The sequence below is a fragment of the Chaetodon auriga genome, chromosome 7 (genome assembly GCF_051107435.1).
Source record: "Chaetodon auriga isolate fChaAug3 chromosome 7, fChaAug3.hap1, whole genome shotgun sequence".
NCBI classification, from domain to species: Eukaryota; Metazoa; Chordata; class Actinopteri; order Chaetodontiformes; family Chaetodontidae; genus Chaetodon; species Chaetodon auriga.
In genome coordinates this window covers 145,549-162,085 of record NC_135080.1, presented here as the reverse complement: position 1 = coordinate 162,085, position 16,537 = coordinate 145,549, and the positions used below count along the sequence as shown (strand labels likewise).

The window sequence follows — 16,537 nt, the reverse complement described above, 5'->3', positions numbered from 1 at the left end:
TTATTCAGAGGGGTTTCCTCAAGCAGCTAAAGTCAGAACTGGGCCTAGCTTTAAAGAGAAGTTTCTAGTCCTCGTACAGCAGCAGGAAACACATGAAGTGTGAAAATGAAATGCTCAGCAGCCTCTTAAAATGTTACACAAAGGAGGGTCAACGAGGGGTGCTGAAGGTGATCAACAGCTGCTTCACTGTGAACATATCACAGTCACATAGAGACAGTCTCAGTCCAGGGTGATTCATGAATGACCTCCATGGAAAGCAGCAGGCTTTAATTAGATGCAGAAATCTTTTTGTTTATTTGTTTGTGGCCGTTCTGTTGTTGTTTCTGAGAAAAAGCTCCAATAAAACAGTGAAAGAAACCTTCAGCTGTTTGTGTGTCACTGATTGGTAATCAATCAGCAGCTGATCACATGAGGACATATTGTTCTTCTTCTGCTACTAATTTACTGGACTTTCTCAACAGCAATTTGATTCATGTTGAACATTGTGGTGCAGGAAAATATCAACACTGCCTGCATGTAAAGATATAATAACATCAAAAAGTTGACAGCAGGAAATACCAATGAGTAAACATAAACAACCTCTCAGATAAATGTTAATGTTAGTTCATAATCACAGTTTCAGCACTACAACACGACACAAGCACCTTCACTGTCATCATGTAACTCCACAAGAATTCATCAAATTATTATCATTAGGAATATTATTCATATTATTATTGCTGTTGTTGTTCAATAAAAAGCAACAACCCTGACATCATGTGAGCACGGAGTTACATGGTCACATGGTCACACATCCCATTTGTGCATCAGTGACAGATTCACATTGTGTTTAAATGCTGCACTTATGTTTCATTATGTTTAATTTAATCTCTTTTTAAAACAAAACCAAGTGCAAAAACTTATTTTATGTCACATTTGTTCTTTTATTTTATCAAACAGGAAGCTGGAACTATTTGCATTCCGAGTTACTGAGCAATAAACACACTGATGCTGTAAATCTCTCAGTTTAAGTACACACTAACAGATTATAAGTAACATTAATACATATTGTTTTTTTATCTTAGGACACAGAAACATATTTCATCATGTTGATGAAAGCGAATTTATTAGTTATATATTACTTATATCTTAAAAACACCCTGCAATAATCCATCAGCAGATAAGCAGAGTTCAGCTTTTACAATCTCATATCAATCAAATGAAACCGACAGTCAGATTATGACAATAATCTCATCAGACTAACAAGCATTTTTCACAATAATGGAACTATTCATTTGCATTTTGAACACATCAACATTTGTTGTCCCTCAGTCACAGAATGTTTCATATCAAACACAGTTTGGCCTGGAAATTAAAAATTTTCTGGAGCAAATGAAGAAGAAATAAACCGAGGAAATTATCGTCACATTCTTTATTTCGTAGTTTCAACTTTACGATCATGATCAACACATCCTGACATCCTGTCTGTCTGACAGGTGCAGTGTGCGTGACAAGTGTTTCATCATGTGATGCAGCACCAGCGCCCCCTACAGGCTGCAGAGTTTGATACAGACACAGTGTGACAACAGACATGCTGACACTTGTCTGTTCTTACAGTCTGAACAGTGAAGCTGAACATGTGCAGCTTGTCCTGAGGGGGTGCTACAGGAAACATCATAGAGATGCTAAAAGCATTAGGAATCATGGCGTGTCTACAGGTCAAACTGTGTTTCTCTTCAGCTCTGGACAATGACAGATGACTGGGACAGCTGCATCTGCTCTGTGGCGGCCATCTTTGCAGTTCATGCCTCTGTGGGGGACTCGTCGTCATCGCCGTAGACCACTCCCTTCAGGTATGCTCGTTTAAACTCCTCAAACACCATGTCGTCCGATTCGCTGTCAGACACAGAGAGGAGGGGCAGATTAGTGAGGTGTTTTGACCCCACCCACACCTTTTCCTCTAGCAGCCATGCTAGGTGCACCTCATTTTCTGCCTCGCCTCTCTGAACGTTGCTCAGACTGAGCTGACCAATATGCTGATCCGCTTGTCATCACTTATTAACGAGAGCTCTTAATCTTTATGTGCAGCAGCTTTGAGGACTTTTTTTTGTCCTCAGGTTCACCTTGACTTGTTGGTGGAGGTTGTTGAAGCTGAAAGGAATACCTGCAAACAAGAATCAGGGCGGAAAAACGCTGCCAACAACTTTGCTTTTCTGTAAGCAATTTAATCTCCATTTCTATATTCTAACTTTATCTTACTGCATTATGAGATAAGGACAGGGCCAGACAGGTGAGGACAGACAGACAGACAGGTGAGGACAGACAGACAGGTGAGTTGGCTTCGCGTGGACGAACTGTCGGCTGATGAATATCAATCCTTCATTCTGAACTAAACTGATGTCCGGTGGATGTCTTTTAAGGACAGGTGATGTTTGCTCGCCTAACAGGATGAAACTTGGTCTTTAACAGTCCTGATCTGACCTGAGATCTGCTTTGTGTCTATGAACAGGTAAAAAAATGGGACGAGCAGGAAGCTGCAGGAATGTGAGCGCTGCACCTGTTTGCTCAGGTAACAGCAGCTGATACCTGCAGGATCTTTTGATGTGCTGAAGGCTGAGCAGAGCAACAAAGAACTGATCTCAGGTCAGAACAACACGTGCATCCGATCCAACGGGCTCAACATGTGGATCACTGCGGATCAGTTTTTATTGATATGTGTTTAATTTCTCACTTTGAACACAAACTCAAATAAACATTCATTTGTTATTGGAAACTTCATCCTGATCTGAACGTTTGTAGATATGTTTGTTTTTCTGCTGAAACCAAATCAGTGACAGAAATAAATGAAAATGTGCAGATGTTGATTGACTGATTAACTTCAGCTCATAAAACAAAGTTGACAGTGTTAAAGGTCTAAATTATATATATTGAAAATATGAATAAAATATTCTTAAACAGAGACATTTTTCATTTGTCTTGACGGACTTTAGGAAATAATAAATGAATTTGATCTGTTTTATCGATCTTTCTGTATCTGTGATAAAAGTCACACCTTTGTGGTGTGACTGGCTGAAACCAAAGACCTGTTTGAGGACTCTGCAGGTCCAGATCTGACAGCTTGCAGACAAACACTGTTCTAACATTTATGTAACACAGTAAGTGGTCTTACCCCTCCTTAGCTGAAGTCCAAAAGTTCAGACAGGAGACGTGATGGAAGGAAAGAAAAGAGAGACATTGTGAGACTTTCAGTTATAAATCTGTCAAACTTTCTGATGTTTCAGATGGCAATGTATTTCATGAGAAACAGCAAAGTCTGAACAAGTTCTCCAACTGTGGCTGTAAAATAAAGGATGATTCTGTCTTTGTCAAGTTTTACAACTTTGGTGAGAGTACATTCTGGACATTTAGGGGACGGTTTACTGAGGAGTTGTCCTAAACTACAAGGAAGTCCTGACAGATTATTGTCTCGTTCCACAAGAAAAAAATCTCATCTTTCAGGATGTTGAGGCTCCAAACTAAAAAGTCGAAGTGAGTTTGGTCAACAGAAAAAATAATGAGTTTGTTCCCGTGTAAAATGTATATGAAGACATTTGTGATGGGAAACTTATTTTAACACTGAGGCTGCAGATTAAACATTTTCATAATAATAATTTTCGTCCACATTGAGGCTGTTTTTATTTCATCTCTCGTCTTTCTATGTCTGATGTTTACATTCATACATGTCAACAGATCTTCTGTTAAAACCACAACCTTGAAAAAATTGAGATCAGATCTGATTCACAGCTCATCAGATGACCTGCAGCTCATTAAGTCTTCATCCGGTTCAGGTCAGTGTATTACTGAGGGTCCTGACAGACAGACAGGTACAGACGTGTGTGTGTGTGTGTGCGTGTGTGTGTGTGTGTGTGTGTAATCTGGATTGATCTACAGTAATCTGGATGTTAATCTTCGGGATGTGACGCAGTTCGTTGAGATGATAAACAGCTGACTGCTGTCAGCGATACACAACAAGCTGCTTAGCATGCGCATGCACACACACGCACATGCACGCACACACACACGCACACACACACACATGCACACACACACACACACCACAGTTCATCCACAGGCTATACACACAATGGTCAGAGCCAGGTGACGTAGTACAAAGAGCAAGAAAGTCCTCAAATGGAGGAAAGTGGGGTGGATGGACTTTCACCCACCTAGAACCACCCTAATCCTAGAATTCCCTTAACTGAACATTCTTTTCCAACAACTCACCAAGTGGTTTTGGTGTCTGACTGTAACCAAACTGTGACCATTTCATTTCTGGCTAGAAGGTTTTGTGTATCGCTGGGATGAGAACGTGATGGACGGTCGGAGAAATTGCTGTGAGCATTTAATATTGCACAGATGAGTTTACAGTGGACTTGTTAAAAGCCCAGTGTGGCTCCCTTTAGCATACTGAGGGGCGTGACAAAGCGTTGGGATTTGACACTCTGGGAATGAGAGTGGGTTGGTGTGCCAGATGGTAACAGATGACAGCAATGTAGAAGTGAACCATCATAGACTGGCAGGTTGCAGCAGGAAGTAGATTCTCTGCTGGCCTTTTTTGGTGATGATGTTCAGTTCCCACTTGAGGTCCTTGGTGGTGATGGTACCCAGGGAGCAGAGGGACTACACAGTATCGACTTCGGAGTTGCAAGGTGATGGGGCAGGTGGTGCTGGGATCTTCCATAAGTCCACAACCATCTCTACTGTCTTTAGAGCATTGAGCTCCAAGTTGTTCTGCCTGCATCGCACTACCAGACGGTCTATTTCACACCTGTGGGCGGACTAATCTCCTCCAGAGAAGTGTGCAATAAGGGTGGTGTTGTCTGTGAACTTCAGGAGCTTGACAGACTGATGACTGGAGTGCAGCTCTTGGTGTACTGAGAGAAGAGCAGAGATCCTGGATCCTGTGCTGTTGGTCCGAGAGTCCGTGGCATGCATCCCCAGCTTCATGTGCTGTTTCCTGTCAGACAGGATGGCAGTAATCCATCTGCATGTGGAGTTAGTCACACTGAGCTGTGAGAACAAGTCCTGCAGCAGAGCTGAGACGACAGTGTTAACGGTGGAGCTAACATCCATAAACATAGGTATAGGTTCCTGGGGAGTCCAAGTGCAGGAAGATCAAGTGGAGGGTCATGTTGAACCTGTTGGCTCTGTCCCTCATCAAAAGTCGTCTTCAGTCATCACTGTGGTAGGGGAGGAGGGGATCTCTGAGGTGGGCAGTTGTAGAGAGGTCAGAGCCCCTGTTGGGGTGGGGGAGGTGTTGCCGGTGAGCTGGAGCAGTCGGGGGAATCATGGAAGAAGGGGTCAGGACTGTTTCATTTTCTCATGCAGTTTGTTCAGGCCCAAGTGATCAATGGAGTGGTGGGCCGAGACCTCCTTTGTTAAAGTCATCGAGGACAATAACTAAGGAGTCCTGGTGCTGGTCCACACAGCTACGGCTCCGAGAAGCATAAAACAGAAGATTCAGAAAAGTGTCTGTCATTCCCCATCGGTAGCTGAAGTTCATCCAGCGCTGGCAAAGACGTACAAGAGCATCAGCATGTTTCCTTCTTCGTTTACCCAGAAGAAATAAATCCTTTGGAGGTCAGCTCTTCTCTCTTTTCTCGTAAAGTCAAACAACAATTTAACAGCTGAATTTGATTGTTTGTTCGTGATTCTTCTGCATGTCTTTGAAATGAAAAAGCAACATAAGGAAAACAAACACCGAGAGAGAAATCTAACTGAACACCTCGAGTTTGTTGTTTGAAAGCTTGACTTCTCAGGTCAGAATGAACTTAAAGGTGTGTGGAGTAGAGGATGAGGAGGGGTGGTCTGTACCTGGTTCAGATTTAGGATGCATCAGCTTGAAAGGAAGCTCCAGAGACACTTCACTGTAAAACAGACATGTTAGTCAGATGTGATGTATTTCCACATGTCAACATACAGACACACAGAAAGTATTTGATGGTTGTTACCTGGATCCAATGGTCCTGTCAGTGTGAACAGACAGAGAGACACACGATGAGTTCAGGCACAATTTGCTTTTATTCTTTCATACATCTGATATTTTCAGTAAGACAAATCTTACAAATAAAGATAAAATTTTGTGACGTCAGTAGGCCCATCTGAAATTCCATATTCACACACTAGTACTGGTACGTGAGGTGAATACTATTTCCCGTGAATATTTCAGAATGCAAACACTGGACACTACACCAGCACAAGTGTCACACAATACAACGTAGCATTGACACTAGCTAGATGCTACACATTAAAAAAACAGCTGGAGTAATGTTAGTTGTTTACTTTTTCCAGTAATTTAAGGATTATTTGGCAACAAAGATGACCACAAGATCCACAACGAGTTCATCTTCTTATGTATCTTCTTAATGCATATCCAGCATGTGTTATACGATTATCGTTATCATTATATTTACTGCAAGATGAGGGATTATTGCAAATGCTGGCAGAGGTGAGGTTGGTTGGCATGGGTCACTGTGTGCAGTGATGTCACATTGTGCAGTGATCTCACAGTGGACATGAAGTCAGAGTGGACATGATGGTACAGTGGACATGAAGTCACAGTGGACATGATGTCACAGCAGACATGAAGTCACAGTGGACATGATGTCACAGCAGACATGAAATCACAGTGAACATGAAGTCACAGTGGACATGATGTCACAGTGGACATGATGTCACATTGTGCAGTGAGGTCACAGTGGACATGAAGTCACAGTGGACATGATGTCACAGTGTGCAGTGATATCACAGTGGACATGATGTCACATTGTGCAGTGAAGTCACAGTGGACATGAAGTCACAGTGGACATGATGTCACAGTGTGCAGTGAAGTCACAGTGAACATGAAGTCACAGTGGACATGAAGTCACAGTGGACATGATGTCACATTGTGCAGTGAGGTCACAGTGGACATGAAGTCACAGTGGACATGATGTCACAGTGTGCAGTGATATCACAGTGGACATGATGTCACATTGTGCAGTGAAGTCACAGTGTGCAGTGAAGTCACAGTGGACATGATGTCACAGTGGACATGATGTCACAGCAGACATGAAGTCACAGTGAACATGATGTCACAGTGGACATGAAGTCACAGTGGACGGTGATGTCACAGTGGACAGTGATTTCACAGTGGACACGAAGTCACAGTGGACATAATGTCACAGTGGACACGAAGTCACAGTGGACATGATGTCACAGTGTACAGTAATGTCACAGTGCACATGATGTCACAGTGGACATGAAGTCACAGTGGACATGATGTCACAGTGTGCAGTAATGTCACATTGGACAGTGATCTCACAGTGGACATGAAGTCATGATGGACATGATGTCACAGTGGACAGTGATGTCACAGTGCACATGATGTCACAGTGGACAGACCACAGCAACATTTTCAGCTGCTTTGTTTAAAGTGTAAATGAGTGTTGTTCATTATGTAATTTGACACCATCGTGGAGTTCAGGAAAAGTGAACTGTGTGATGAGCTTTGTGATTGGCTGTCTCATCATTGCTCAGAGTTCTGTTTCATTCAATCATTCTGCTCTGAAAACAGCACCGTGCGATTGTATTTTGGGCTTTTGGGGATAAACAGCAGCACAGAAAGAACAATGAAGCTGACGTTAAGGAAACGTCACTGAGCCGAAATCTGTCAGAAATATCATCAACGTCAGGACGCAGGATGTCTGTCAGCTGACCTCCCAGCATGCAAAGCAGTTCACACTCACCCAGAAGCCATCATCTTCACCACAACCTTATAGAAGACCAGCATGCCCTGAACCTCCTTCAGCACCTCCTGCTTCACTCTGAAACAGACACACGGAGACAGAAGTTGTCTTTACTCTGTCCCAATTATATAGTCATCATGAGTGTGTCTCAGTGTCTCTCAGTGTGTCTCACATGCTAGATGAAGCCAGATTGGTGTCTTCATGTTTGAGTCGTCCATCAAGAGCAAGTCCCCTCCTGTCCTTGTTGTGAGCCAGCAGAGGATACAGAGTGTAGTCCTTCTTCAGAGACGTACCAGAGGGAACCGAGTCACTGCAAACACACAGACACACAGACACACACAGACACACACACACACAGACACAGACACAGACACACACACACACACACACACACACCCAGATTAAAAACCTCTGACCTTCAGACATTGAAGGTGAAGATGATGAAGATGATGCTGAAATCAAACAGTTTTGCCTGAATAAAGCTCGGTTGTGTCAGAACATAAAGAGGTTTTACAGAAGAAGTCTGTCTGAGGAGATCTGCAGCCTCTCCTCCTTCTCCCCTTTGTGCTCCTGTGTTTCCTCTCCTTTTGTCTCCTGTCTGTCTGTCTCCTGTCTGTCTCATCTGAGTCCGTCTCGCTTCAGGGTGTGGCCGACATGTTGGCCCCGCCTACTCTCCTCCTGAGCACACCTGCTCTCAATCAATCAATCAAGACTCACCTGCCTGCGCAGTATGTGAGCACCAGGGTTTCAGCCAGGATTCGTCGGATGGTCAGTCTACCTGCGTGGCCACGATCGAGACCTCTGAAGGATCGCTCACTTCCTTTTTGTCTTGTCTGCCACCTGTCTTCCTGACTTTCCTTTTTGTGTCTGTGCTCAGGTGCTAAACGCCCTGTCCTCGTCTAACTGAAGAAACTGGATCTGACACTTGGATTGTATGGTTTTCTGGTTCATTAAAAGTGTCCACTCTTCATCTGCCTCCTGTCTAAGAGTCATCTGTCTTACTTCAACACTTCAACGCCCTGTCCTCGTCTAACTGAAGAAACTGGATCTGACACTTGGATTGTATGGTTTTCTGGTTCATTAAAAGTGTCCACTCTTCATCTGCCTCCTGTCTAAGAGTCATCTGTCTTACTTCAACACTTCATGTCATGATGTGCTCAGTCGACTTTCTGGCTCCAAACACAGTAACTGTCAGTTAAACAGCAGAAGCAGAATACATGAAAGAGCTCCACAGATTGATTTATCTGAACAAAGACGAAGAGTTGAACTCACCTTGTCTCTTCTTTGGCCACTGATTTGATGTACTTGTCATTGGAATAAAGGACAACATTGGTCACCTGTTCAACTAAACACAGAGACAGAAATGTTTGAATTAAGAGTTAAAAGATAACAGGACGTATTTATCTACAGGTGGGGAGAAAAACATTTATTAAATGAACAGAACAGTCTGAGTGGACAACAGGTGAACCCAGGTGTTTCAGAAACGTGTGAAGTCACCTGACACACTGATGTCTTTGATGTTCCTGCTGGACGAGTTGGTGATTTCTACGCTCACTGTGACGGGTTCACCGTGGTAGAACGTCTGACAGACAGACAGACAGACAGACAGACAGACAGGAAGAGAGACAGAGAGACAGACAGACAGAGAGACAGACAGACAGACAGACAGACAGACAGGGAGAGACACAGAGAGACAGACAGACAGAGAGACAGACAGACAGACAGACAGAGAGAGAGAGAGAGACAGACAGACAGACAGACAGACAGAGAGAGACAGACAGACAGGCAGAGAGACATGGAGACAGACAGAGACAGAAATGAAGAATGATCGTGGTCAAATCTTTATGTTTTATGAATTTTAATAGAATTCTGTTTGTGTTGTCTTTCTGGAAACTTCTGTTTCATGTTTATGTATTTTATGTATTTGTTGCTGTACAAATACATAAAATACATGGACACATACGGACACAGTGTGTCTGTATCTAGAGTACGTCAAAGTGTCTGTACACATCATGTTTTTAGAAAACTACTCTTTACTGTGCAAAAAAACAAATAAACAACAACAAACAGACAAACAATCTCTCAGTGAAGGACAGGGATGCAGTCCTGGTGGGTGAGACCCTGAAAACCTGTCTGTCTGTCTGTCTGCCTGTCTTACCTCTTTGGGCAGGCTCATTTTGATGTGCAGCGGTTTGTCAGACATCAGAAACTCAAAGGTGGTTTCTGCTACTGGAGCCACTTTACTGTTTTCTGGACTGAACTGGATCTTACGGATCGTGAGACGAACTGAACTCCTGCAGAAACACACAGAGCACCACATTTAAACCGGGAATCAAATGAAACCTAAAAGGCATAATGGGAAATAGTGCCAGCACAGGTGTTCAACTGGACTCAACAACAACAACAACAACAACAACAACAACAACAACAACAACAACAATTCACTGTTGGTGGACTGTGAACTCACTGTTTGTCAATCTTCTCGTCCTGGTTCTCACCACAGAAAGCTTTCACCTCAAACTCCACCGCACATTTCTGTCAGAGATATGTCAACAAGATCCATCATCACGTGAACACAGACATGAACTGGATCCACCTTCACATGTGAGCACAGACATTAACCGGATCACTTCCAACAGGTAGGTTCACTGAGTTCAACGTTGCAGAGGAAAATCCGGAGCAAATGTTAAAACATACTTTTGAAACGTAGTGTTGGTGATGTTACCTTTCCCACATCAGATGGTCCAGGCTGCAGAGCCACAGAACATGGCAGGTTGTCTGGAAACTGAAATACAGACATCTCATAATTGATATCTACTGTATTTGATAATTCATCCCTCATAGTGTCTGGTCAGGTGTCTGTCTGAGACCTCGACCTGAGACGACAGTGGAAAACAGATGGATGTATGATTTCTTTTTTCCTGTGTCAGCATCTCACCTCGAAGAAGAAGGGGAAAGCATTGTCTCCCAGCTTTCGGAGCAGTTTCTGCTGGATCCTGGTGTGAGTCAGCTTCTCTTTGTCCTGCAACTCGGGGTAAACCTGCCGGGTCACCAGGAACAAGTCCCTCCTGAAAGCCACACCCATCACATCCATGTCCTGACGGCCGTATCGAAATGTACAGGACAGCATCACGTACACTGACGACACATAAAAACATAATTTAAGCAGTGATGACGGTTAATATAAAACCATGAAATATTTTCCTATGAAAATACTTCAAAGGTTAAAGTTCAGCTCCACTCCACACTGCAGTGGAACAGTGCAGTGGTACAGACCACTCAAAGTTTAAATGCAATCAGTCATTAACTGTTGATGAACTTCAGTTTGGTTACAGTAATGAGATGTGCATGATGATGATGAGTTGTGCATCGTCTGTATAAAATGATAAGTGAGCCCAAGTTGCAGTCAGTTTACAGCAACTAAAACGATGCATTTAAAGAATGTGATAATCCTATGACTTCATTTATCCTGCTTGTCTTCCACTTATGTAAATAGATTATATCTATATTCTAGTTCAGGCGATTATGTAAGGGATAACGCCCTTCGAGGTGTCCATTATCAGAAATGAATGGACGACGTGTCGGATGGTTGTTTCCGTGAAGTCCATTCATTTCTGATAATGGACACCTCGAAGGGCATTATCCCGCTTATACCATGGTCACTTACGAAAGAAATAAATATTAAATCAATAATTAATACGTTAATGTTGTTTTTTACCGTTAAAATCATAAGTTTTTCACAAGAGGCGGCTGAGTGGACTATTTAATATCTCTCATTGTGATGCATTGCCAAGGTAACTGGCTCTGGCCACAGAACCTGCAGCTCGGTCGGCGCAGCTGTTATATTAGGCCTAATCAGTGCAGGGAAGTGACACGATTGCTTGACGTTATGTTACGTGATACAAAATATCATTTCAGAGGGCAAGTGCACCTCTTACCACTTGTGTGTGTCCAGAGGATGATGCCAAATTTTGTTTCAAAGACTCAAAGTCCACAGATAGTTTCCTAAATCATTTTTATTGCAAGAAATATTATCCACCATTCACTCTGTATCAAGAAAGTAAGTAAGTAAGGTAAGCAAAACAGAAAGACAGGCGACGAACTATTTAAAATTAAATGCGACATTGCCGTGATAAATAAACTCTGAAATAACGTATGTTAACGTATGTTCTGAGTTTTTGTTGCCACGGTTACCAACTAGCGTTTGAGCCAGCGCAATAATTTAGAACAATCAGGCTATTTGACTGGAACTTTTTTATAGGTGTCCTACAACACTTTTTAATGGACACCCTGCAGCCAAACAGAATCGAGTATTCACCCAGACCATGGCATAAGACGCTTTTATCTTCTGATCGGAAATCAATATATTTAAATACAAGAGCAAGTACAAGGAGGTCAACGGTGAAATATACCAACCTTTCCTTCCTTTGAGCTGCACTGGGTCGATCACAATAACGCCATCTTAAAGATGACACAGAAAGAAACGTTAACCGTACAGTCCAGGAATCCCATTTCTAAAACAGTGCTTATAAAGTTCTTAAAGTATGTGCTGATCAGCTGTGTGCGGTGCTGCATCATCTGTATTCCTTGTCTCTGTCTGTGTCAAAAATTCCAGCAATCTGGGAAACATCTTATATTGTACCTGTACCTAAAAAACCTAATGCTAAGGCACTTAAGACCTCAGACCTATTGCGTTAACCTCCTTCTCCTAACCTGTGATGAAATGTTGTGAGAGGACTGTGCTGGGGCACCTAAGAGCACAGGTCAGTGCCTTCAGGACTCACTTCAGTTTGCATATAGGGAGGGCGTAGGTACAGATGATGCACTCCTTTACTTGTTGCACAGGGTGCACAATCGTCTAGAGCTGACCGCTGCATCTGTGAGAATCATGTTTTTTGATTTTTCTAGTGCTTTTAATACTCTACATCCTCACAATTTAGCTAAAAAGCTTTCTGGCTTTAATTTTAATTCATCTACTGTTGCATGGATTACTGACTACCTCACAAGTAGATCTCAGTGTGTTAAGGTTCATGACACCAAGTCTGAGATCATCACCACTAACACAGGAGCACCACAGGGCACAGTTTTATCTCCTTTTTTATTTACACTGTATACTTCTGACTGCAGACATAGCAGTGCTTCATGTCACCTACAGAAGTATTCTAATGACTATGCATTGGTGGGCTACATTACCACCAATGGCCATGCAGCCTATCAGAATGAGGTGGATAGCTTTGTCAGTTGGTGTGATGATGCCCATCTCATTTTAAATATGGATAAAACTAAGAAGCTAGTGTTTGATTTTTAAAGGAAAAGAATGAGGTAGCCTCTGTTCTTATTAGAGGTCAGCCAGTAGAGGTAGTTCCCTCATATAAATACTTTGGTGTGCATTTAGATAGTAAACTAGACTGGAAGGAGAACAGTAGAGTTACCTTCAAGAAGGCCCAGTCTAGACTATTATCTCTTAGGAAACGGAGGTCATTTGATATTGGTAGACCTATTTTAAACATATTTTATCATGGAATACTGGAAAGCGTCCTTTTTTATGCTGTTGTGTGTTGGGGCGGTAGCCTAAGTGTTGAGGACAGGAACAGGCTTAACAAACTCATAAGGAAGGCAGGCTCCATCATTGGCTCATGCCCAAGTTCTGTGGAGGAAATAGTAGAAAAGAGGGTGATGAGGAAGATGAGGAGTGTGTTGTCAAGGGATGACCATCCTCTGCACAGCATCTTCACTATGAGTGGTAGGAGCCAAAGGCTCCTTCTACCCAGATGCTCCACTGAGAGATTTAGGAGGTCCTTGGTTCCCACAGCAATCAGACTCTATAATAAGAGCTGCTGACTAATTCATGATGGGGTGATTTACTTATTGGTATTGCTGTGGTATTATTGTGCCCTGTCAGTGTCTATGTGGCACACCTGTTTGTGTGTTGCTGTAGTGCATGTTGTGCTGTACCCTGTCTTGATGTATCTATTGTCCTGATTGTTGTTGTGTGATGTGGCTTGGTAGCAAAAGAACTTCCCCCTTGGGGATTACTAAAGTGCAATCAATCAATCAATAAAACGGCGTGTGCGCACACCTGTCGGCCATGTTCCCTTTAAACACTACAGTCACCTGGAAAAGTGGATCAGCCTTGACATGCCCATAACATGTTTGTACACATGGGTCAGAGTTTATGTTCAGGTGTTCTCCCAAGGTTTAGACCCAAGTTTATGATTCTCATCTATGTCTGAACATCTGTCTAATGTCCTCCATTTCACTGAGAATTAAAGGAAGATTCTAACATTTTACAGTAAATCCTCAGATGTCAGATGAGAAGATAAAGATCAGTTTTATCTCAGTGCATAATTAACTTAAAAAGAAACTTTTGTTGACAAAGGGCGCTCTGCTGAACATGTAATTAGTAATAATGCAGAAGCAACTTTGCTGATTTTGTAGTGGTGAATGTTCACTTTAAATAAACTATCACAAACAAGTGGTGTCTCATGGGGCAATTCCCCACTTTGCAGTCATGATCCAGGGCATGTTTAGCTTAGCTTAGCACAGAGACTGGCAGCAGGGGGAAACTGTTAGCATAGCTCCATCAAAAGAGAAAAAGTACACATCTTCCAACAAACAGTTGGTGTCAGAGTTCCATGTTGTACATTGTTAGCTGTCGCGTCATTGATCACCAGTCATCTGAAAACTGATCCATCAAAGGATTTCTAGGTTTAGGTGGAACTCACCGACTGGATCCACAAAGTCACAGTGATCCACAAAGTCTCTCTTGGCCATGTAGACCGCCACCTAAAACATGGAGGATTGAGTGGAGGTTCAGTGCCTTGCTCAAGGGTCCCTCAGTGGTAGCCTCCACATCATTAGGTTGTCACTGCCTGAAGCCCCCCCCCAGTCCCTCCAACATTGACGTGACCTGCACTTTGACTACTTACCGACTTGTCCCGGGAAACTTTCTTGAAGACGACATGTTTCGGACTCATGGTGATCGACTGACGTCACGACCTGCAGCAAAGAGACGACAGGACATGAAATCTGTATTTTCAGAAAGTTAAGATGGTCGGCTGTAGATGCTCAGCAGTTTTACGCTCCCTCGTGTTGAGCTGAGGAAACAGTTGTTTGAATATGAACAATGATTATTTCAGGTTTTTAACAAACTGAAGATTCTCTCATAACTCGACTGGTGGCATGTTAAGTGAAGACCACCTGTTTTTTTAAATATCTTTTTGTTGGTGTGATGCAGACTTTAACGTGTTGAAATGACTGAAACAAAGTTTCAAATACAATCTGTCAAACAAACGAATTACATTATTGTTTCGATTGATTTGGTTTACTGACTGGATCATTTAAAAATGGTCAAATCAGGAAATAGAGTTCAAAGAAATTTTCACATTTTGTTGAGTCTGTGAAAAAAAAAGTTGAACACTGAAGGAGTTATCAGGTGTCAACATAAGATGAAGCTTCAACGGCGTGAGTTCCTCGGCCTCTCTGCAGAGACATGTATATGCACTTAGACATGTACAGTATGTAAGAAGTACATAGTAGTACAGTGTATGTACACAGTAGCCTCGGTCTCTCTGCAGAGGCTTCATAACATCCTCATTCTCTTCTACTGAACACACAGAAGACCAGTAACTCTTTCAGTCTACGTATGAACACATTAGGCTTGTTTCAGATGAGATTAATTTTGGTATAATATCAGTTAATATTGATCTGAGAGAGAAAACAAACTCCAGAAAGAAGGAGGAGTACTGACCTGAGAGTAGCAGTGATGAGCAGGAGGAGGACGGCAGGTTTCTAACAGCTGACTCACAGAGCTGCATTATTTATAATGGACACACACACACACACACACACACACACACACACACACACACACACACACACACACAGCCTGGTCAGCATGCAGATCATTACAGAGTGAACACACACACACACACACACACACACACACACACACACACACACACACACACATAATCCTGAACAGTTGTTGTTGCTGCTATTATTATAATAATTCTTATTATATATTGATAATAATTGTGTTATTATCACCCTGAGATGTTTTGTTATTACTGACTGAACGTCGTTCTCGTCCTCTGTGGCTTCACAACACGTCCTTGAACCATAAAGAGTCGTTTCTCTGTTTTCTCTTCCATGTTTCATGTTTCAGTTTTATAGACTGAGCAAACAAAAACACACAAAAATGAAGTAAGTAAGTTTATCAATGTACATTATATGCCTACAGTATATTTATACACACACACACACACACACACACACACATATCTGTTGGATGAGCCAGTTAAAACGGGGAAAACTTATTTCTGTTAGGTTTTCCATTAACGCCATTTTTCCACCAAAAATAAACATGGTGCAGCTTCGACCTTTGACCTTCTGGCTGTCGGCTGCTTGTGATGTGACCTCTGATGTCAGTGAATACCTGCTTTTATCGATTTAAAAGGAAGAAATCCTGAATTATTTATACTGAAAAATTAACACGAGTGTGTTTGTTTGGTTGCTGAGAGACGAAGAGGAGGTACGAGCTAAAGGATAAACTCACTGCTGATATTTCATTGGCTCGTTGGCTGCGGACAAAGTTTTCTTCTTTCATTTTCTGTGTGAAAAATCTGATTTACGGTTAAAATCACTCTCACTTCTCTCTGGATCAATAATAATTATTGTTATTGTGACATAATGTGATCAGCAGTGTGTCTCTGCTGAGCCGATAAGTGGCTGTCAGTCAGACTCAGCAGTCTGTCTGCTGACATCAGCAGCTTCCACACACACACACACAC

General features: G+C 42.4%; 1 protein-coding gene across 2 annotated transcripts; it reads right to left on the bottom strand.

The window, feature by feature from the left end:
* Window positions 1–842: 842 nt before the first annotated feature.
* Window positions 843–15,572, bottom strand: LOC143323756 (S-arrestin-like). 2 transcript variants are annotated; one of them, XM_076735802.1, is made up of 16 exons: window positions 15,496–15,572; window positions 14,675–14,744; window positions 14,471–14,531; window positions 12,162–12,206; window positions 10,684–10,883; window positions 10,471–10,530; window positions 10,213–10,280; window positions 9,904–10,039; window positions 9,243–9,327; window positions 9,018–9,090; window positions 7,918–8,055; window positions 7,746–7,823; window positions 5,970–5,984; window positions 5,833–5,885; window positions 3,149–3,158; window positions 843–1,875 (listed from the first exon to the last, which is right to left on the bottom strand). In XM_076735802.1, exons 2-16 carry the CDS (start codon window positions 14,720–14,722, stop codon window positions 1,782–1,784), a joined length of 1,164 nt encoding a protein of 387 aa, XP_076591917.1. In that variant the 5' UTR covers window positions 14,723–14,744; window positions 15,496–15,572; the 3' UTR covers window positions 843–1,781. The 2 variants fall into 2 exon arrangements, with proteins under 2 accessions (XP_076591917.1, XP_076591918.1); XM_076735803.1 differs by lacking the exons at window positions 843–1,875; window positions 3,149–3,158 and adding an exon at window positions 4,892–5,682.
* Window positions 15,573–16,537: the final 965 nt, after the last annotated feature.

Excerpts from the sequence above, each read along its gene's own strand:
- LOC143323756 (XM_076735802.1), bottom strand. The coding sequence starts at position 14,722 with ATGAGTCCGAAACATGTCGTCTTCAAGAAAGTTTCCCGGGACAAGTCG. Across the intron at positions 12,207-14,470 it reads TGACTTTGTGGATCCAGTCG|ATGGCGTTATTGTGATCGAC; the intron begins GTGAGTTCCACC and ends GTCATCTTTAAG. Across the intron at positions 9,328-9,903 it reads AAATGAGCCTGCCCAAAGAG|ACGTTCTACCACGGTGAACC; the intron begins GTAAGACAGGCA and ends TCTGTCTGTCAG.